General features: G+C 50.6%; 1 protein-coding gene across 3 annotated transcripts in view; it reads left to right on the top strand.

Annotated features, from left to right (window-relative positions):
- DIP2A (disco interacting protein 2 homolog A) overlaps positions 1–21,345 on the top strand; it is a 109,541-nt gene that overhangs the window by 72,565 nt on the left and 15,631 nt on the right. For 2 of the 3 annotated variants that reach the window (XM_023194544.1, XM_023194543.1), the window contains exons 14-29: positions 1,995–2,059; positions 2,214–2,307; positions 3,255–3,374; positions 4,759–4,873; positions 6,635–6,774; positions 9,843–9,979; positions 10,588–10,668; positions 11,553–11,680; positions 14,451–14,565; positions 15,222–15,423; positions 16,373–16,482; positions 16,563–16,643; positions 18,868–18,991; positions 19,274–19,395; positions 19,521–19,632; positions 20,625–20,734. In XM_023194544.1, coding sequence (XP_023050312.1) covers positions 1,995–2,059; positions 2,214–2,307; positions 3,255–3,374; positions 4,759–4,873; positions 6,635–6,774; positions 9,843–9,979; positions 10,588–10,668; positions 11,553–11,680; positions 14,451–14,565; positions 15,222–15,423; positions 16,373–16,482; positions 16,563–16,643; positions 18,868–18,991; positions 19,274–19,395; positions 19,521–19,632; positions 20,625–20,734 — 1,856 coding nt within the window. The remainder of the gene's footprint in view (positions 1–1,994; positions 2,060–2,213; positions 2,308–3,254; positions 3,375–4,758; positions 4,874–6,634; positions 6,775–9,842; positions 9,980–10,587; positions 10,669–11,552; positions 11,681–14,450; positions 14,566–15,221; positions 15,424–16,372; positions 16,483–16,562; positions 16,644–18,867; positions 18,992–19,273; positions 19,396–19,520; positions 19,633–20,624; positions 20,735–21,345) is intronic. The other variant, XM_023194545.1, reaches the window with a different exon arrangement.

Raw genomic sequence — 21,345 nt, 5'->3', positions numbered from 1 at the left:
GTATAGTCAGCACCTGATTTACTTCAAATGTCATATACTTAACTTAGGGAAGTGTTTTTAAACTAATATTATTTAATTGATAAGTACTAATTGTATATATCTATGGGGTACACCGTGACAGATGATTTAAAAAACTGTAAAAATGGACTCATAGTAGTTTTCTTACATTGTAATACTGGAACTGAACAAAGCTACAAAGTGAAATGGAATGGTTTAAATATCTAAAATATAGGTGTTTAGGCCAGGTGCAGTGGCTCATACCAGTAATCCCACTACTTTGGTTGGCTAAAGCAGGAGGAACACTTGAGGTCAAGAGTTTAAGACCAGCCTGTACGACATAGTGAGACCCTATCTCTACCAAAAAAAGGGAGAAATTTTAAATAAAATTTTAAAAAAGAAAAAAAATAGGTGTTTAAAAGCAAGGGGGTAAGTTGAGGCCACAGCTAAAGCTTTTACTGGAGATTTGGAAAATGATTGTAGGTATTTTTAAGGGCTTTATTGAATTTAAAAAGTTAGATCTTTCAGATCAAGCCCCATGACTTTCTTTGTCTTCAGCCCAGAGCTAATCTTACATATGTCACCTATAATTTGGGTTCTTTAGCCAGGCGTGGTGGTGTGTGCCTACAGTCCCAGCTACTCGGGAAGCTGAGGTAAGAGGACCGCCTACGCCCAGTAGTTTTGGCCTGTGCCAGCCAGGTATCTGCACGAAGTTTGGCAGCAACATGGTGACCTTCTAGGAGTGGGGAACCACCAGCTTGCTAAGGAGAGGAGAACCGACCCAAGTAGGAAAGGGAGCAGGTCAAAACTCCCGTGCCTATGAGTAACGGGATTGTGCTTATGATTATCCACTGCACTGCAGCCTGGCAACATAATAAGACCCCGTCTCTAAATAATAACAATAATAATTTGTGTTCTTTAGCCGACAGAGAAAGGATGTTTATAGTACTGTTAATTCATAGTGCAATAGCATTTCCTGGCACACAAACCAAACCTCTCCTATTCACCTTGGGAGTGCTGTGGCCTTTGGCGAGACGCCAGGTCTGCCCATAGCCCCAGGCTCTGCCTTTCTGCCTGTGTGAGGTGGGAGCCAGGTCTTAGAGAGGACTTGGCCGAGGGCTCTGAGCAGAGAGCTGTGCTGGGAACCCTCAGTACTGCTCTCCACTCCAGCTTCCTAAAATGTGTTAGCTGCACGTCTCTGCATGAGAAAACGAGCAGAGGAAGAGTGACTTTCTGAAGGGTGATGTGAACCACCAGCTCTTATAGAGGGGAGATGCCGGATCATGGCCTCTGGGTGTGAGAATTGAGGAGATGTGTAGAGTTGAGAAGTAAGAATATCCCTGACAGTTTTTCATCCCCACCTCTTGATTCTGAAAAGAATACCCCATCAAAATACCTGATGAAAAGATGTGGAGAGGCTGGGTGCAGTGACGTAATCCCAGCACTTTGGGAGGCCAAGGCGGGCAGATCACTTGAGGTCAGGAGTTTGAGATCAGCCTGGCCAACATGGTGAAGTACCTTCTCTACTAAAAATACAAAAATTAGCCGGACATGGTGGCGCATGCCTGTAGTCCCAGCTACTCGGGAGGTCAGACGGGAGAATTGCTTGAACCTGGGAGGCGGAGGTTGCAGTGAGCTGAGATTGCTCCGTTGCACTGCAGCCTGGGCAACAGAGTGAGACTCCATCTCAAAAAAAAAAAGGAAAGAAAAGATACGGTGACACCTTGTACAGCTTCTTCAGTATGTGATGTTCCTGTGCCTTGTGATTAGTGCTCAGCATGGTTCTTGGTGTTAGTTGCATGACCTTCTACTTTTATGTGTTTCCAGTAATAGATAACCAAGATTATTATTAATTGGTACGTGGTATTTGGAAATGCTGTATCTGTTCCCTGAAACTTACATGTTGATGATGTACTCACCTCAGAATTTCTCTAGAAAATGCATAGGGCTTGTTGAGAGGGTTGCTCAGTGGTTTAACCTTATTTGTCTACTTGCAGCGGAAACATTAACAAATGTGCTGGATTTCAAAAGGGATGCTGGTCTATGGCATGGAGTGTTAACAGTGAGTGTTGTTTGCTGATGACTAATTGTTGGAACAAGGGATTGAGATGAACCCAAGCCTCTGCCTGAAATGTTGGGAGCGTACATCGGTTTTGTTTTGCTTTTTCTGGTGTGGCTCGGGCCCACTCGCCCTGAGCGTGTCTGCTCCCCCACAGAGCGTCATGAACAGGATGCATGTGGTCAGCATCCCCTACGCGCTGATGAAGGCCAACCCGCTCTCCTGGATCCAGAAAGTGTGCTTCTATAAAGGTAACGGGTACCATCGTCACGGCACTCACCGTTCTTCAGGGAAATCTCTTGGAACTGACCTTTGGTGATTAAGAAAAAGTAAAGCTGACATGTGGAACTGCAGATGTAGGCTGAGGAGCCGTGGGATTTCTTTCTTGGTCACGCCCCTGCCCATGAGTATGGGGGCTTTCTCTGCCTCGGGCATAGCCCTCAGGGTTTCATGGGTGATGTGGTAAGTAGGGCCACTTGGTGGGGTCTGGGCCTTGCTTCTCTCAGCAGTTGAGGTGCCTCTGGGGACCAAGCAGGAGGCCCCAGCATGGCCACACCTGCACAGTTGGCAGTCTGTGTCTCTGCCCTGTGGAGCTCAGTGGCACTTTTACCAGCCACTGAGGCATTGGATCACCTGGGTCACCCATGTTGCCTTGTTCTGCCTGCTGGGCTGTGCTCCTCTGGACATGTCTCAGAGCAGTGTGGAGCGGCAGCTGTCTCTTGTCTGTCCTACTTTATGGAGGGAAACTGAAACTTGGGTGGGGGTGGGGGGATTGCTGGATTCCACAGGCTAGCCAGTGCAGGAGCCAGACTGAGACCCGAGACCGTCTGTTTAGCTCCTGGGGTCCTCACACTTCTCAGCCAGCACCAGGGGTTTGGGGTGAGAGCACATGAGACGAAGTGGGCACACAGGAAAAGAGCAATATGGAGCTTCTAAGAAAAAATTAACGTTAGAAATGGATCTGAGCTTTTGATGTCTAAATTGTACCTCAGAGTTGATTTTTGTGGAAAAGGCTTTGAGGGTTAGTTAGACTGCATGTGAGAGAGGGCTGCAGAGAGCTTCGGACCTGGGAGCTAAGTGTTGTGTCTGTGCGTGTACACCTTTGTGTGGGATGAGGTACACGTGTCTGTAGGCATGTGAGGGGGCCAGCCCTCGTGACACAGGGCTGTCTGATGTCTGTGCTGTCCTCTCTCCGCAGCTCGGGCCGCGCTGGTGAAGTCGCGAGACATGCACTGGTCTCTCCTAGCTCAGCGAGGCCAGAGGGACGTCAGTCTCAGCTCACTGCGCATGCTGATAGTGGCCGATGGCGCCAACCCATGTGAGTGAGTCTGTGTGGCTGGGGCATACGCCACACAGTGTCCCCTTCTGCAGACCAAAGTAGAACACACTGAGAAGCAAAACTGAGGCGTTTGCACTGCCAGTGTCATATAGATGCTCATGTCCCATCATTTCTATGACACGGAACATCTTGTTGATTTCACTGGTTTATCTCATGTATGTTTGTTAGGCCACTAAATGTAAAAGCGATTTTAATATGCTTGATGAAAGATATATGCCTTAATGAGAGTCATCTTTCTTAAGAAATTACCAGATTGTGCTGTGGCCTGGGGTTCCTGTTTCTCTTTGGGCCTATCCCCAGCCTCCTGCCCTTTGTCCTGGTGCACCCACATCGCTGGCTTCTGGCTTAACTTCTCCCACCAGGACCCAACCATTCTCCCTCCTGGTTTGCCTAGATGTTCCCCACGTCCTCCCGGGAGGAGCTCCCTGTGGCTGCTGCCTGAGCACGTAGGACCTCCTGCGTGCGGTGGTCCCAGTGAGCGCCTGGGACCTCCTGCGTGCGGTGGTCCGAGTGGGAACTGCTTTGTCAAGGCTGCAGGTGTGAACTCGGGGGCCCAGGGCTGTCCAGGGTCGGACTCAGTACCTCCTCTGGGGAAGCCTCAGGTGATGCTGGTCACACAGGGACTCCTGTTGCAGCACATACCTGTTGACCAGGTATTAGAGGTTTTGTTGTTTGTTAACCTGCATCGTTGTCTCTGCATTGGAGACTACCCTGGATCAGAAGCTGACGTTTCATCTTATCCCGTCTCCAGTGTGGCCAACACCCCTGTGTCCCCCATCACTTGGGAGAGCACCCCACCTTTCAGCACCCCCAGAGCCTCTCATTCTCTTGGTCCACACCCAAGCCAGGCAGGGCCTGCTTCTGGGTTCTGCAGTGCTGCTCAGGTCTCTGCGTCTCCACTCCATGCTCACCGCTGCTTTGTGGTCCACACGGTGGAGTTGGAGTGTGCGTCTCCCCTCCGGTGCCTCTTCCCGTGGCACTCCCCATCGCCGCACTTGATCCTAGCAGTGCTGTGCGGCCAGTCTACCACCTCATGCAGCGCCCTCCTGTCCCTAGGGACGCCCCTTCTGCCCTTTGGAGCACCAGACCATTCGTGGCTGTCTGACTTCCTTTAAAGACACCATCTCCCTTGAAGAGCAGGAAGTCTGAGGGCGCCTGTGAAGGGACCCCTTCCTTCTGCTGATGCAGCCCGGTGGTTCCGACGGCTGCAGGCGGTGCTGACTGGAGCATGTGCAGCCACCAGCCGTGGCCTGGTACCCCCCACCAAGAGCGTGTGCTCCAAAGGGCAGAAGTCAGTGGCCAGCCACCGCCTCCGTGCTGGCCCCCGTTAGTGCTGGCGTTCCACTCTTGTTGCTCTGTGCAGGGTCGATCTCCTCCTGTGACGCCTTCCTCAACGTCTTCCAGTCCAGAGGTCTGAGGCCGGAGGTCATCTGTCCTTGTGCCAGTTCTCCTGAGGCTCTGACTGTCGCCATCCGCAGGTAACCTCATCCCTGGCTATGTCTTGTGAGCACTTAGTTGAGTCCTCTGCATACAGCTGAGTTACCCTGGAGCTGTGTCTGTACCTGTTAGGATCCAGGCCCATTGGTACGGCAGACCTTGGTGCCTGGCTCCCCACTTTTTGCCAGCTTGGGTTTGCGTGGGGAATTGGGTAGCAACTTCCTGGGCCATACTCTGGATTCTTGCAGAATGCCGGCTTGCGATTTTCCTAAGTGCTTCCCAAATTGGAAAGGCCTTGTCATCTCATCTGTAGCCGTAGTAAACATTACAACCTAGGAACTCTTTCTTACTCTGAGGCAGGTGTCGGTCAGCCGTGGAGTCTGTGGGACCACTGACCTTCCTGGAGAAGCGCCCGGCCTGGTGCTTAGTGCCCGGCCACCCACCTCCCGGGAGGGCTGTGCTGCTCTTGTGGAGGTTTTCCTCATGTCATCTCTCTCAGCCTGGAGGGCATGTTGAGCCTGCAGGCTGCCCTGAGTGTCCTTGTGTGTGGGTGCGGGGCTGCTGGCCCTTCCTGTGCTCCTCTCCCCACTCCCGAGGTTTCCTTTCCCCTCATCTCACCTGCCCCACCCCCAGCTCCATCCTGGGGGCAGAACTCACTGTGCTCATAGCTGAGGTGTCTTAGCCTCAGTTGTAATCTTGTGTTAGCGTCATACATTCATAAATGGTGTGTATCTCCACACATGAAAGTCATCCTAAGTTTTTATAAGTCACCCTAACTTGGCCAGGCACGGTGGCTCACGCCTTAATCCCAGCACTTTGGGAGGCCACAGTGGGTGCATCACCTTAGGTTAGGAGTTTGAGACCAGCCTGGCCAGCATAGTGAAACCCCGTCTCTACTGAAAATACACAAAATTAGCCAGGCGTGGTCGTGGGCGCCTACAGTCCTGGCTACTCGGGAGGCTGAGGCAGGAGAATCGCTTGAACCAGGGAGGTGGAGGTTGCAGTGAGCCAAGATGGCGCCATTGCACTCCAGCCTAGGCAACAAGAGTGAAACTCCGTCTCAAAAAAAAAGTAACCCTAACTTTTTAATCACTTAACATTAAAAAAAAACTATTGTCGCCTACAAACTATAAATTATTCTTCATTCTTTTGTTCTGTGGTGATTTGTTTTGTGCAGCTATATAATTTTTTTCTTATTGGAGGAAACACTAACATTTGTTGCTCAGTGTTCCAGTTACTATTGTGTATCACAAACAACAACAGTCATTTCATTGTCTCTCATGCTTTCTGTGGGCCAGGAGCTCAGGAAGGCCTCTGCCAGGTGGTTCTGGCTTGCAGGAGATGGTGTTTGGACAGGAGCAGTGAGGGGCTGAGACAGCCTTGTGTACGTACCATCTCATGCCCCCACCTGGTCTCTGAGAGTGGGCTGCTCTGGGCTTCCTTGCAGTGCAGCGGCCTCAACACAGTCATTCTGTTTGCCCGGCTTCGCAGGGCTCCAGGCGAGTGTCCCAAGACAATCGGGTAGAAGCTGAATTGACGTTTCTGGCCTGCATTAGAAGTCACATAGCATCACTGCCACTGTAGTCACAGGCCCTTTTCCCACTGAGTGGAGTGTTGACGTCACATTGCAGAGGAGCATGTAGTTTGGAGACATTGCAGCATCTTTAGAACATGCGTTTCTCACAAGTCTGTAACACGGAGCAGTGGCTTTGGTGCAGAATCAGGCTGCAGGCAAGGTGGGCCCACTTCCCTGGAATTTTATCCCCCTCATCAGTTAACTCCGTGGTGGTTTTATTTTCTAGGCCACCTGATCTGGGAGGACCACCTCCAAGAAAAGCGGTCCTGTCCATGAATGGTCTAAGTTATGGTGTTATCAGAGTGGATACTGAAGAAAAGTTGTCAGTCCTTACCGTTCAGGACGTTGGTCAGGTGATGCCTGGAGGTAAGGGACATAACCAGAGTGGGTCTTTGTCCGTGACTGATCGTAACAAAAAGGGTTTGTTTTGTTTTGTTTTGAGATGCGATCTTGGCCCACTGCAACCTCCACCTCCCAGGCGATTCTCCTGCCTCAGCCTCTTGTAAATGCTCCAGGCTTCATAGTAGTGCTCTAGAAGCAAGCATACAAGTAAAAGATTTTTCAAGAATGTTTTTCAATGTAAATTGGAATTTGACTTTGTAAAATATTTGCTCAGTTTTTTCCCTCCTTTTGTGTTAAGTTTAAAGATAAGCAAAATATAAAGATGTGTGTATGGCCTGTGCAGCTCACTTACAGTTCTTTGATGTTTGGGAAGATGGTGATAATAGCTCACTGCGTTCCAGACACAGGCTTCATACTTCATAAGTGTTGAAGCATTTAACCCCATGGCAACCATGTAAAGTGGGCAACTCTGAGGAAAATGGTAATGTTTGTGAATAAGTTGTAGCAAGTATGTATCATGGTGGAAGCCTCATGGGAGCTTCCCAGAAATTCCTCTATGTCAGAAAGGCCTATGTGAACTGTTCTGCAGAAGTCGACTCTGTAGGCCTGACCATCATGTTAGGTGTTGGAGGTTTTCCTTGCCAGCCTGAGGCAGCATCTGGCCTGGGAGGCCCTGGTGACAGTCGAGTGGCGACACTGTCACATGGTCTGAGGCTGCCCTCCTTGTAGCCACCCCGCAGCTACTTCAGCTTTCCTGCCTCCCTGTGATGACCCTTCTGGGGTTCATGGGCAGCTGTCTGGGCCCCTTTTGCTGACTTCTAGAGGCAGGGTCCCATCTCTCAGTGCAGTCTCCCCCTTTCCAGTGCGGCCCTGACTGTGTTAGGGGTTGCAGGCACTGCGAGAGGCTCAGCATCCTGGCCCTTGTGCCTGCAACTCTGCCTCCTGCAGGTGGCTGTGCTGACGGGCTGTGGCTGCTCAGACCCTGTCTGTGGGTGGTGCTGGCAGCCCAGCCATCTCTAACCTGGAGCCTGGGGCCAGCTGGTGCCTGATCCCTGTGTGTGCACAGATGCTGGGTCCTCACTGAATAAGACTGAAGCGTTTCAGCCTATGTTTCTGGCTCTACTTTTTATTCATGTGAATAGCATCATTTTCTTCCTGTAATTCTTCTCAGAAATAGAACAGTCAGTCTTTCACAGTGCTCGAACCTGTGGGTGAAACATTTTCACACATAGCAATCATTGGGGTGTCACTTATTTACGTTATGGGGAAAATACAGGTAACTGTTTAAACTTCCCTGGAAAATCATGATGAGGTCGTGATTCTGAATGAATCTAAGGAACATCTGTAGTTGTGCGCGTTTTATTTGTAAAATGTGGATTAGGACATGACATGCGTGCGCAGCGCTCCCCCAGGTGTGCACGCAGCACACCCGCTTCCCCAGGCATGTACACAGCACTCTCCCAGGCATGTATACAGCGCTCCCCCAGACATGCACTCAGCGCACCCCCTCCCCCAGGCATGCACGCAGCACTCCCCCAGGTGGACCTCTGTTTCCCATGACCCTCCACAGCCCCCAGGCTGTGCCCCTTGTTGTGGCACTGAGCCCCATGGTGAATCCTACGGGTGATTTGTCTTCAGCAGTTTTTTGATCTGCCCTGTGTAGGCCTGTAGCATTTGTGTTCACTACGGTATCAAGTGTGTATGTGGTGCTTTGTGGCTTTTTGTGACCTTGCTCAGTCTCTGTGTGCTTGTAAGTGTTGTGTGGCACTGACGGCCGCCTGGATGGCCACCTGGAAGCACAGACAAGCACCACCTTCCACATCAGCCAAGCACGGCTGCATTCTCTCTGCGAAGTCTTTTATCTGATTTGTGGCAAAAGGCAGCAAATACCTGGTTGTCTCTTTCTTTCTCTTTACTGTCTTTGAAGATGAGAATACATTAGAAAAAACTCAAGAGGCACAGGAAGGACAGTTCCTAGCTGACCCAATGGGTTAATTGATTGCTAAGTAACCAAGTTTTGTTGAATGGACCACCGCCCATTCGTTTGTACGTCTCATGCTTTTGTGTGAGGCTATTTCTGGAGGCCTTTCTGTGGCAGAGCTGGGGACTACGCAGAGGAGATCCCTTGTGGGAGGGGAAGGCAGCAAGTCGCGGAGAGTTGGGTAGGGTGCACTTAAGTAAAAACAGAACTGGGTGATGGGGCTGTGGGAGGAGTCACGCTGAGGCCTGAGACATCCGTGCTCCATGAAAAGGCGCATATGTGCAAATTGACCTCCAAATGCGGAAAGAGCCGAGAAACTGAAGAAGGAGGCCGAAGGATCGTGTGTCAGTAAAGGGTGGTTCATTGGGGAACTTAACAGATAGAATCCTGGTCTTGAGTGGCTGGCTGCAAGACAGGTAGATGTCTGCGCTGCAACCCTCCAGACCCAGGGCCTTTCTCTCGGGGAAAAGCATTGGTGCTCTGGAAAGAATGTGCACGTGGCTGAAGGAGCGCCCTGGGCCTCATAGCCTGTGGTGTGTGCAGCAGCATCAAGGTTGTTTTGGAGGTTAGGCAGAACTTAGTAGGTGTTTCTCCATGAAGACATCTTAGAGGCACTCCTGGACTTAAGATTAGTCTGGAGTCACCTGGTGGATTAGCATTTAAAATAAAGTTACCAGAAAGGGGGCAGGCATGGGCAGAGTTCTGTCAGGCTCTGGAGAGGAGCTGGTGTCCCAGGCTCATGTGTGGTGGTGATGGTCAGGAGCCAGGGCCAGCAGCACCCGCCATGGACCCGAGAGAGCAGTATGGCAAGAGGAGGCACAGGGTTTATTTATCATAGTAGAGGAAATATTTTGTCAGCCTGGGCTTATTACATGAAGGATGTGTTGTACTTTCTGGTCACCTTACATTGATTATAAAAAATATTACATATAAATATGAAGACTTACAGCTAGGTCGCATGTGTATCATCCATATCATAAAACTCCTTATAAGAAGATGCTGTGTGTATAACATCCTGTTTCCATAACTGCACATACCGCAGCAAGGAGATCTTTGTGAATGATCCATTGAAACACGTTCTTTATTATGTTGAGTTTTTTTCTCATTTTAGCTAATGTATGTGTTGTGAAGTTAGAAGGTACCCCTTATCTTTGTAAAACTGACGAAGTGGGAGAAATATGCGTCAATTCCAGTGCAACTGGCACAGCCTACTATGGATTGCTTGGAATCACGAAGAATGTGTTTGAGGTTTGTCCCTTTTCCTGACTTTCATGTTGAAGTTAAGTTCTGTGAGCACTCATGGGGCCCCAGGTGTGCTGGGTGCTGGGGGATTGCAGAGGCTGCGGGGATGGTCTCTCTCCACACAGGCCCTGCCGGGGCTGTTGGCACATGGCCTGCACACTCTTATGCGTCCTCCCAGAGTGAGGGCAGGGCCAGGACCAGGCACGCCCTGGAGAGCTGGGAGTCAGCGTGCTTCCCACAGTCCTGCATGGGAGAAGGGCGTGTGGGTGCGGCCTAGTGGCCGATAGGAAGGCACTCACCATGGCCCCAGGGAAACCAGCCCTCTGCTGCGTTTGCATTGTTGTGATATGAGTTGTTCAGGACAAGTCTAGTGAGGTCAGGGGAGGCCAGGCACCCAGAGCAGAGGTAAAAGGGATGCTTGTGTCCTGCCTCAGGAGGCCTGCCGAGGAGATGGAGCAGCTAGGCCAGAGAAACTGGGCCTATGCAGGGCCAGCCTCCTTTTTCCCCCGACTGGCAGGTGTACACATGGTGCTGAGTCTCCTGCTGCCCGCTGGGTCTTTTTGGTCAGTTGGTTGGAGCCATAGCCTGATCATGCCCCTCTCCACTCTGTGCAGGCAGTTCCGGTCACTGCAGGAGGAGCACCCGTCTTTGACAGGCCATTCACCAGGACGGGCCTGCTGGGCTTCATCGGGCCTGTGAGTATGTCCTCCTGTACCAGGACTGGCAGTCAGAGAAGGTAGGGGGTGTGGCTAAGGGACACCTCGCTGCAGTCCCGCCCTTGTCCCAGCCATTCCTGACCTCCCATGTGGCCTTGGTCGGTTGTGCTGACCTCGCTGCCCGTCACCCTACCTGTGTGCAGGGCTGTCCACACCTCCAAGACCAGTGCACAATCCTGCACACAGGCCCGGGTCGGGGGTCCCTGGGGTGGATGAGGATGTTTTGCTTTTTGTGTGGATGGCAGGTTCAAGAGTATTCATTATATCATTCTTTACCATTTTGGATGTCTAAACTATTTAAAAATAAATACTTCTATTTGTAAAATCTTGGTCCAGTGTTTCTCTCAACTGGGCAATTTTGCCCCTTCCCTCCCAGGGGAATTCTGGCAACTTCTGAAGACATTTTTGCAAGTCCCAACTCAGGGAAGGAGAGTGCTCCTGGCATCTAGTGAGTACCTAGAGGCCAGAGATGCTGCTCAGTGCCCAACATTAGCCCAGGACAGCACCTGCGATAGTATTGTCAGCCCAGAAGGTCACTGGTGCCCGGTTTGGGACCCTGCCCTTAGCTCAGCAGTTTTCAGTCCTTCACAAACTGTACCCACAGCTTGTTTCCCACTTGTGATCCTTTCCCTTCCTGATGCTGCCCCACCAGCCCCCATTCCTTCCACACAGCCTGCTCCTCTTCCAAGCCTGGCTTGTCACGGGGCCTGCATTGCAGGTTGGGTCTGTGGGGCATTGACCCGTTTGCAAGGCGCTCGGGGCTCCTGTGCTGTTGGCCCCTTCTTGGGGGGCCTGACCATGGTCCTGGCACATCCAGCTTCTGCTCTTGGGGGTGGAGTCCTAACCCACACCTTTTCCTTCAGGACAACCTGGTCTTCATTGTGGGCAAACTGGACGGGCTGATGGTCACTGGAGTTCGCAGACACAATGCAGATGACGTTGTGGCCACCGCGCTGGCCGTGGAGCCCATGAAGTTTGTCTACAGAGGCAGGTGATGCGCTGCGGACCCCTGTGCTGGGAGTAGATTCCTTCCATTTACAGCTGGGGAAGTCTTTCTGCAGTAGATGGAAAGCCCAGCAAATTTGAATTCACAAAGCCTAAAAGTTGTTGTACATCAGAAAACTCCTAAAGTAAAAGGAAAATAAGAGTTCCTTCAGTTCCTCAAGAAAATAAGGTTATGATGCACAATTTTGGGCAGAGGCTCAAGGGGACAAATCAGAGAGGGAAGAATTGAGGAAAGCAAAGGAGAAGTGGGTTTCAGTCCCTAATAACCTTGGAATGTGAATTAAAACAGAAAAGTGCCATTTTCTCTGCAAGACACACAACACCCTACATTGCCTCTGGAATAAAAATCAACTCAACTTTTCTACATGTGTAAAGCAAGGACCTTAGAGATTCTCTTGAGCAAATAAATAGACAGCTGGGCCTATGGCCCTGGGCACTGGGGCCAGGGAGAGAATTTCGCTCCTTCTGCTCCCAATCTTTGTCTGGGAGGAAGCTCTTCCCCTAACTGGTCCACTCAGCCAGCCGCCTTTTTAAATTTTATTTTTCTCCAGGGGTTGCCTTTTTTTTTTCTTTTTTTAATGACAGGGTCTCACTCTATCGCCCACGCAGGCTGGAGTGCAGGAGCATGATTGTAACTCACTAGAGCCTCCACCTCCCAGGTTTTAAGCAATCCTCTTACCACAGCCTCCTGAGTAGCTGGGACCACAGGCATGCACCCCACGCCTGACTAATTTTTTAATGTTTTTGTAGAGATAGGGTCTCACTATGTTGCTCAAGCTGTTTTAGAACCCCTGGGCTCAAGCAATCCTCCCTCCTTGGCCTCCCAAAGTGCTGAGATTACAGGTGTCAGCCAATGTGCCTGGCCAAGGGTGTGCCTTTGTTACTCAAACTAAGGTACCTGGGAGCCAGGCCAGACCCTGCCTTTGAGCAGCCCTTAAAGCAATCGCAAGGGGATTCTGCAAAGTGGTGTGTCATCATGGTTAGTCTTGAGGAAAAAGCCCAGAGGATGGACAACAGAGAAGGTGGGAGGTTGCTCAGGAAACTGGGAAGGGCAGGCTGTGCTCATGCATGTGTGCGCACACGTGCGTGTGTACGTGTATGTGTGTGCGTGTGTGCAGGGGGAGGGGGAGGGTGGCACAGCCAGGGTCGTGACCTGCCCCTCACAGCGGAAATGGGGGACACGTTGGGCAGGTGTCCTTAGGGATAACATCAAGTAGCCCAAACCCTGCTTTGAGGTGGAACAGGGAGACCACCCCCTCACAGGGCCACCTGTACCTGATGGTACCTGGAGATGAAGCCCCCGTCCCCCAAGCAGGATCCTGACGAGGCGAGGCAAGCCTGAGTGAATAACTGGGGCCTGGGTGACTGCATCTGCAGGCAGAATAGCCTCCCTGTCCCGACTAGGGAAGAGCTGAGGAATACAGGAACTTGGAAGTGGAACCACAACCAATTGAGAGCATATGTGCCGTTGGAAGAAGAGCAATAGAAGATTTGCAACATGAAATAAGATCAAGAAATGCTAACAAAGTAATTGTTCAAAGAACACAGTAGATGGAATACATAGAATGGATACAGCTAGAGAACAAGTTGAGAAGGTGGAAAGTCAGATTAGGGAACGACTCTGGAAGTAAAATAGGAACTTTAAAGGAACTATTAAGAGAGATGGGAGAGAAGAAGGGCTGGTGTCCAGATGGCAAACTCAGGGAGAAGGAATGCATGGAGTGGAGCAGGGATTGTCTGAGGAAGCAGGTGGTTGGGGTTCTCTGGACTGGGACATGGTCCACAGAGGGCCCCGTGGAATGTTGAGCTTGTCTGTATTCTCTCCATGGACCACACAAAAGCCAAGCAGAACGTGTCAGACTTCCCCACAGTGGAACCGGCACAAGATAGCAGTGCACCCAATTTATCCAAATTGTGACTTAATTTTGCAGTTGTAATAAAAAATATTTTCAATCATGTAAATTTCAGAAGTTTTGACACACAAAGGTCCATACTGAAAACAGTGTTGGTCAAGATACTAAGAGAAATAAATTCAGGAAGTGCTGTAAGATGTATGAGAGTAAGGAGAACTCAATACTAGGTGAGGTCTGTTGTATAAATTGTGTGTGTGTGTGTGTGTGTGTGTGTGTGTACACACCAGTCAAGTCAAAGGAAAGGACAAGAAACGGTATATCCATAATATCCCAGAGTCAGAATGGTGTAGATATCCTAACATGATGGGTTTGGTGGGGAGACCATCTTCTTATTTTATAAAGGAAAAGACAGAGATATCAACTCAAAGTCTAAAAGAAGGAAAAGGCAACACAGAACAAAGGAGGACATGTTGACATTTTTAAGATAGTAAAAACACGTCTAAATATACTAACCTCTATAAATGTGAATAGATTAACTCTAGTAAAAGAGAGATGCAATCTGTTGGATTAAAAAAATATAATTAATAGAACTTTAGACAAGTATTTGTGCACAAGGAAATTTACATCAGATTAAGGAATTTTTTCTTGTAAAAATGTGTGTCTCTGGGGCTGTTTCGCCTTGTCCTGAAGTCCTCTCTGTTTTTTGTGACTTGAGATACATTTCAGCCATCCTCAAGGAGATTAGAGTGATGAGTTACTTTATGAATTTGCAGCAGATACCCCATTTGATAGACTGCATTTTAAGTATTCGGACAGCCTGCCTCTTCCATTGTGAGGGTGAGAAAGCATCTGTGTCTTGGCTGGCCTCTTGCCGTGTGGCCATTTCCATGTCTCATCCCTCAGGATCGCTGTGTTCTCCGTGACCGTGCTGCATGATGACCGCATCGTCCTGGTGGCTGAGCAGCGGCCGGATGCCTCGGAGGAGGACAGCTTCCAGTGGATGAGCCGTGTGCTGCAGGTGGGCACCCGGCACAGCCTGTGGTTGGGGGAATTTCCCAAGCTGGCACCCCCACTCCTCTCCGAGCGCCAAGTGCTTGGCTTGTCCCGCCCTGTCCTCCCTGCTTCCAGCTTGTTTATCTGCATTTTTCTTCGCAAACTGACAAATTATAGCTGTTTGTGTTTATGGGGTATGAAGTGATGTTATAATTTATGAATACTATATGGAATAATTAATATATCCATCACCTTAATTTTTTTTTTCTGATGAGAACATTTGAAATGCACCCTCCTAGTGATTTTGAAATGTACATTATTTATGATATTCGCCAGTCTGTGCAATGTATCTCAAAGAAAAAACTTTCCTCCTCCTGTCTGATTGAGGCTTTGTGTCCTTTCCCCATCATCTCCTCATTGCCCCATCCCTCAGCCTCTGGTCTTAGATTTATGGACATGTGTACACAAATACAGTGTGTGTGTCTCTCCTTTCTGAGTTAAATGGTAGAAAACTGCACCCACTCCTCTTCATTTTGTTTCCTCATTTAACAAAATGTCCAGAGGGCACTCCATTTCCTGGCCTGGGGAACAGGTCCACAGTGGGCATGTTCATGTGCCCCGCCCAGCATCTCCCCAGCCTCAAGTTGGAGGCCTGTGCCAAACAGGGTCCTTCCCTTTCAGGCCATCGATAGCATCCACCAGGTGGGCGTGTACTGTCTGGCCCTGGTTCCTGCCAACACCTTGCCCAAGGCTCCCCTCGGAGGGATTCACATTTCTGAAACCAAACAGCGCTTTCTGGAAGGGACACTGCACCCGTGCAATGTGCTGATGTGCCCTCACACCTGTGTTACCAACCTCCCCAAACCTCGCCAGAAACCACCAGGTTAGTTGGACCTAACAACAGGATGCTGTCTAGTCTTAACATTGGTAGCGGCCTTGTTTGTGGTTAGGGTGCAGCCCTGCTAGACCCTCTAGTGCAAACTGAGGTTTGCTCTGGGGCTGGGGTCGAGAGCCAGAGCAAGTGTACACCCCAGAATGGTGCCACCTCCTGCCTTCCTGGAACCAGCCACGCATGGGGTAACTTAACCACATCACCTCGTGGTGGTTTCCTCCTGCCTGTTAGGAACCAATTTTAATGATAAACTCAAGGATGGCATCTTAGCTTTGCATGGCTAGGAGATGGCTCCCTAGGACTAGAAATGATGCCCAGGATCATACTGGAGCTTAAAGTCAAAAGTGCCTCTGTGGCCGTGCTGTGGCATAAGCCATACCTGTCACCAGGAGCCAGCTGCCTGCCTTGGCCCTGGGACCTGCCACAGACACTGGGTTGATGGGACCTTGGAAATCTCTCAGCAAATGGTCAACTTTCCTTCCCTCATTTTATACATTTAAAAGCTAATTTTAGAGTCTGGTTTAACTTTAATGCAATTTTTCATTTCTTTGGTCATGTTGATTTCCAGTACATGCCAAAGTTTTTGGTAATTATTGAACACATATCACTAAATACACTAAATGTATTTCCTGATTTATACATAAAGTACAGTAAAGCGAAAATGTTAAGAATTTTGGTGTGACTGAGGCCAAATCATATCGTCAGAGATACGTCATGTAGTACACTTCTCGATATGGCGTGGTTTATGTTTGAGAGAGATTCTCTTTGGCACTTAGCATAAACCTTGTAGCTAGCTTTCTGAGTATTTGTGTCTCAGCAGAAAAGTTAAATGCCTCATTCAAGTATGTTTTCAAAATAAAAATTGTAACGGAAATAAAGTCACATGGTGATTATATATGAGAAGTTACCAGCTTCTGATTCAGAATGCCCCCATTTCTAGAGGTTGGACCAGCCTCCATGATCGTGGGGAACCTGGTTGCTGGGAAGAGAATTGCTCAGGCTTCTGGGAGAGAGCTTGCCCACCTGGAGGACAGTGACCAGGCACGGAAGGTGACAAGCCTGTTCTGGGGACGGGTGGACGGGTGTCCATGCCCCGGAGGTGCCAGTGACCAAGTCGCCCCCTCGTGCAGTTCCTGTTCCTGGCTGACGTGCTGCAGTGGCGTGCCCACACCACTCCTGACCACCCGCTGTTCTTGCTGCTGAACGCCAAGGTGAGGCAGTGTTGCGCCCACAGGGATTGGAAACACCTGGGAGCCGGTGGAGCCCTTTGCTTGTCTAGTTCCTGATGCCAGTGTCCTGGTTCTTTTCATGTTTAGAGAATAGTGCGCCTCTGGACTCAGCCCCCTTGTGTGGTGCGATTCTCTCTGCCTGCCCTTTCCTTTGTAGGTCCCTTGTTTTCCACACGTTTCACACAGTCGTATTTCTATTGATTTTGTGTTTAGCAGGAAAATTTTCATCAGCTCAAGTTTTTAAAATTAAAAACAGTATACATGTAAATATTCCTAAGTTTGTGAGCTAAAAGGAAATGTTTATTTTGTAAAAAATTAGCCATTTAGAATTTCTACATTTGGTTACATCTTTTAAATAACAAATGTTGCTTCCTGCCCTGCTCCTGCTGCTTATTTGGAAATTCTCATGTGTTCCAAGTCCCTGTTGTGTGCATTCCACAATGCTAGGAGCATTCCGGAAATCAAGAAGGGGAAACTGTAATCTTCATAGTCAGGTTGTGGGCAGGAATGCAAAATGTGGAAACACAGAAAGTTAAATAATTTAAAAACCCTGCAAGACTCCCTGTCAGTGCACCATACAAGCTGTAAGAACTCTTAAGCTTTGGTGTCGTCAAGAGTAGGTCACTGTGGCTTAGAATATGCTGTTCTAGCTTTTGTTGCTGCTCATTCGAATTCAAAAAATACTTAATGATGCCTACAATGTGCACAGTACACAGTAATAAGATTAAAAGGACTCCTACTCTCAGGAGGTTTAAAATCAATCTTTCCTGCCAGAAAACAAGGTCCGTAAGAGAGAGACTTTGTTTTTCTGGTGTATTGGAAGCGTCTGGAACCATGCGCAGTAAACACTTATTTTACGATTGATTGAGTTCTAAAGCCCGCAAGCCAGCCAATGGTTTACCATTGACCAAGGTAAAATCAGCTTATGGTGAGAACCTCAACATCAGTACAGTGGAGAGATGTGACCTGGAGTGCTGGGGAGGGGGCTGTGGATGGAACTGTGTAGCAGGGACTGTGAAGCAATGATGCCCAGTGGCTCAAGGCAGGAAAGGAGGCTAGCGTGGTGGGGGCCAGGTTTGCCCAGGGAGGGGATGCAGATAAGGCTGGGGTGGCTGGGTTTTCCCTAAGGATGCAGTGGGATCCCGGGCCTTGGGGGCTTTGAGTCCCAGTCCAGTTCTCAGGTTCTGTCCTGTTGGGGCCCTGACTCATATGGACTGGCAAACTCCCAGGATTTGGACTCTCAGGATCGGCCCAGCCCTTGTGCCTGGGCACAGCACATAAGTGCATCCACTGGTCTCTCTCTTCCACTGCCTTCTGTCAGTAGAAGCCACCAGTCAAGAAGCAGAGAGTTTTGATGTTACACTGGTCTGGGTCTGCTCTGGAGTTTTGTATTTATTAGACTGAATTGCGCTTTTTGTCCTCTTAAGAAGGACTAAAAAAGCTGTGAGGCCTGGCATGGGATCAGGGAGGATGAGTTTCCCGAGCAGAGCGGTAGGGTTACAAGGTGTTTCTGTTTGCACCGAACTGGTCACATGGCCCCAGGGCGCCTCCGCAGAGAGACGGGGTGAATGAAGGAGCTGGTGCGGTCAGTCCTAGAGGAGACGCACAGACACTCTGAGAAAGCCAGCTGCAGATGACACAGGCCCAGGCTCAGTGCGGGTGACCTGTGGGCTTGCCAAATAGTACAGTTCAGGGATGTTTGCTTATCACTTATTATTTATTTATGATGGTGTTGTATGGAATATTTTATTGAAAAGGCCTTTTATTGAAAAGGTCTTCTTTAGCCATGTGTATCTGGCTCCGCCCTGGGTGAATGGAGTGCCCGCATCGCTCCCTCTTAGCTGGACCACACAGGAGATGCTTGCGTGCCTGTCCCTTCACTGCTAGTGAGAGAGTACAGATGGTGAGAAAAGACACCAGTCGTGGGCCATGTGTGGTGGCTCATGCCTGTAATCCCAGCACTTTGAGAGGCTGAGGTGAGCAGATCACTTGAGGTCGGGAGTTGGAGACCAGCCTGGCCAACATGGTGAAACCCCGTCTCTACCAAAGACGCCAGCCACACGCCTAGGACTGACACATTGTCATCATCATGGATCCTAATCACCAGGGGTCGTGTGCAGGGCGTGCAGGCGGTGTGCACGCACATCTGCGAACAGCCCGCCTGCACACACCAGCACACAGATGAGCTCAAAGATCGCTTTCCTAGGGCACCGTCACAAGCACTGCAACCTGTGTCCAGCTGCACAAAAGGGCTGAGAGAGTGGCTGCGGCTCTGATGGAGAAGGGAAGACTGAGTGTTGGGGACCACGTGGCTCTGGTCTACCCACCAGGTGGGCTCACTCTGGGGCTGTGCACCTGCAGCTCTTCGTAAGCAGCCCCCTACCCTAAGCAGCCCCCAGACATTCCCTCCCCGAAGCATCTTCCAAAACTAAGCCCAGCCCCTCCTCTCTGCATGTGTCTACCTCCTCAGCTCAGCTACCCCTCTGGAAACCTGCGAGTCACCCATGCCCTCCCCAGCACCACCTCCTCTCCTGTCTTGCAGGAACAGTGAACAGAGGCTGGTGGGAGCCTCTTGTGACCGGCCTCCTCACAGCCAGTCCTTGTCTCCACAGGGGTGGACCTCATCGCCGCGTTCTATGGCTGCTTGTACTGTGGTTGCGTGCCCGTCACCGTGCGGCCCCCACACCCTCAGAACCTTGGCACCACACTGCCCACCGTCAAGATGATCGTGGAGGTGCGCCTACCTGGCCCACGGGTCAGGGTCTGTGAGTGGGAGGCTGCAAGGCTACCCTCCGCTGCCCCCTTTTCTGGGCAGTTCGAGAGGCCCCGTCCACCCACCCTTGGCCCCTCGCCGTGCAGGTCAGCAAGTCTGCATGCGTCCTCACCACGCAGGCTGTCACACGGCTGCTCAGGTCCAAGGAGGCTGCTGCCGCTGTGGACATCAGGACCTGGCCCACCATCCTAGACACAGGTGCGTGCCCTCACACTGCCCAGGACCAGTCCCTTTTCCTTTCTTTGTTGTAGGTGTGGTGTGGCCTGGCTGCCGTCCAAAAACACACGAGGCAAGAGCAGTCCTGGCGGGAGCCTGGCTGACAGCAGGGGGACCCTGTCCCATGTGTGAACCTGCGCTCCACTCAGCCCACAGCAGCCGCACCCAGTCCCAAGTGGTGTGAGCACAGCCTTGCCCCTCTCACCCGCCTCCTGCTGGCATGGGGGCTGGCAGCTCTCTGAGGCTTTCTGCAAACGCTTTGGGGGCACAGCTCCACCGCGTGCCGCCACTCTGGCATCCCTGTCCCCATCATGGGTGAATGCCGTCATGCCCCATGAAATGCTGAGGGCCAACAGGGCGAGGGTCAGAAACCCCCCTGGCTCCCCTCTGCCATGGACCTGCCTCAGCCTGGGCTGGATGGGGCTGGGCCAGGGCATCTGGTGTAGGGGAGGGTAGGCTCAGAGCCAAACAGCCGGCCAGGGCCCCAAAGCCTCATGGGCTTGCCTGAGGGGGAGCGGTGGCTGCCCTGCTGAGCCTGTGCCCAGTTGCACCCAGGGAGGCCGTGGTGTCTGGTTCATGGGGCCACAAGAACTTGATGAAGCACGCAGAACCCAGAGCCCGTCCATGGCTATTTTGGCTGTGGTCGGGACTCTGGGCTCTGCCATAGGCTCTGTGGCCTTTGGCAAGTCCCCAGTCTTCTAGTCTTTCCTACTGGTCAGTGACGTGATGCCTCCTCTCCTCGCCCTGCCTCGTCCCCCATCCCCACAGGCTCAGTGTGGTCTTGGTGGGACTGGTGAGCGTTTCCATGAAGAATGAAATTCGCTTTCCTGAGCACACACAGCCTGCATCTGCTGTCCGAGCTCACTCTCTGCAGGACTCCCAAGGACAAATCGTGTGTCGCCTCTTGCCTGTGAAAGCCCAGAGCATTCAGAATACATGCGGGAACACTAATGTTGGTGTCTCCTGTTTAACAGATGACATCCCGAAAAAGAAGGTAGCGAGTATTTTCAGGCCTCCCTCCCCCGATGTCCTCGCATACTTGGACTTCAGCGTGTCAACCACTGGGATACTAGCGGGGGTGAAGGTAGGTCCCCTGAAATCTTGTTTGCCTCAACCCCTAGAAATCAGGAGGAGTGGACAGAAAGGATGTCAGATATAGGTTTAAACCGGCAGGTCCTTACACAAAGCACAAGGCAACAATATTGCTTCTTAAGATTTGTGTTAAACACCAGTGAAGCCTAAAATGTGATTAGCCTGAGAGTAATGCATTTTCTGATGCATTATGGTCATGTATAAACTTTCTGATTTATGACTATCTGGCTTCCAGGAACTGGTGGCTTTGAAGAATCTCTCACCTTGCTGGGAGCCAATAGCTCGATTAAAATTTTTCAGGCCGGGTGCGGTGGCTCACGCCTGTAATCCCAGCACTTTGGGAGGCCGAGGCGGGTGGATCACGAGAGCAAGAGGTGGAGACCATCCTGGCCAACGTGGTGAAACCCCGTCTCTACTAAAAATACAAAAAATTAGCTGGGCGTGGTGGCGGGCGCCTGTAATCCCAGATACTCAGGAGGCTGAGGCAGGAGAATGGCTTGAACCCGGGAGGCAGAGGTTGCAGTGAGTCGAGATTGTGCCATTGCACTTCAGCCTGGGGCGACAGAACAAGACTCTGCCTCAAAAAAAAAAAAAAAAAAAAAA

The sequence above is a fragment of the Piliocolobus tephrosceles genome, chromosome 19, assembly GCF_002776525.5.
Source record: "Piliocolobus tephrosceles isolate RC106 chromosome 19, ASM277652v3, whole genome shotgun sequence".
NCBI lineage: Eukaryota > Metazoa > Chordata > Mammalia > Primates > Cercopithecidae > Piliocolobus > Piliocolobus tephrosceles.
This window is presented reverse-complemented; position numbering and strand designations above follow the sequence as displayed.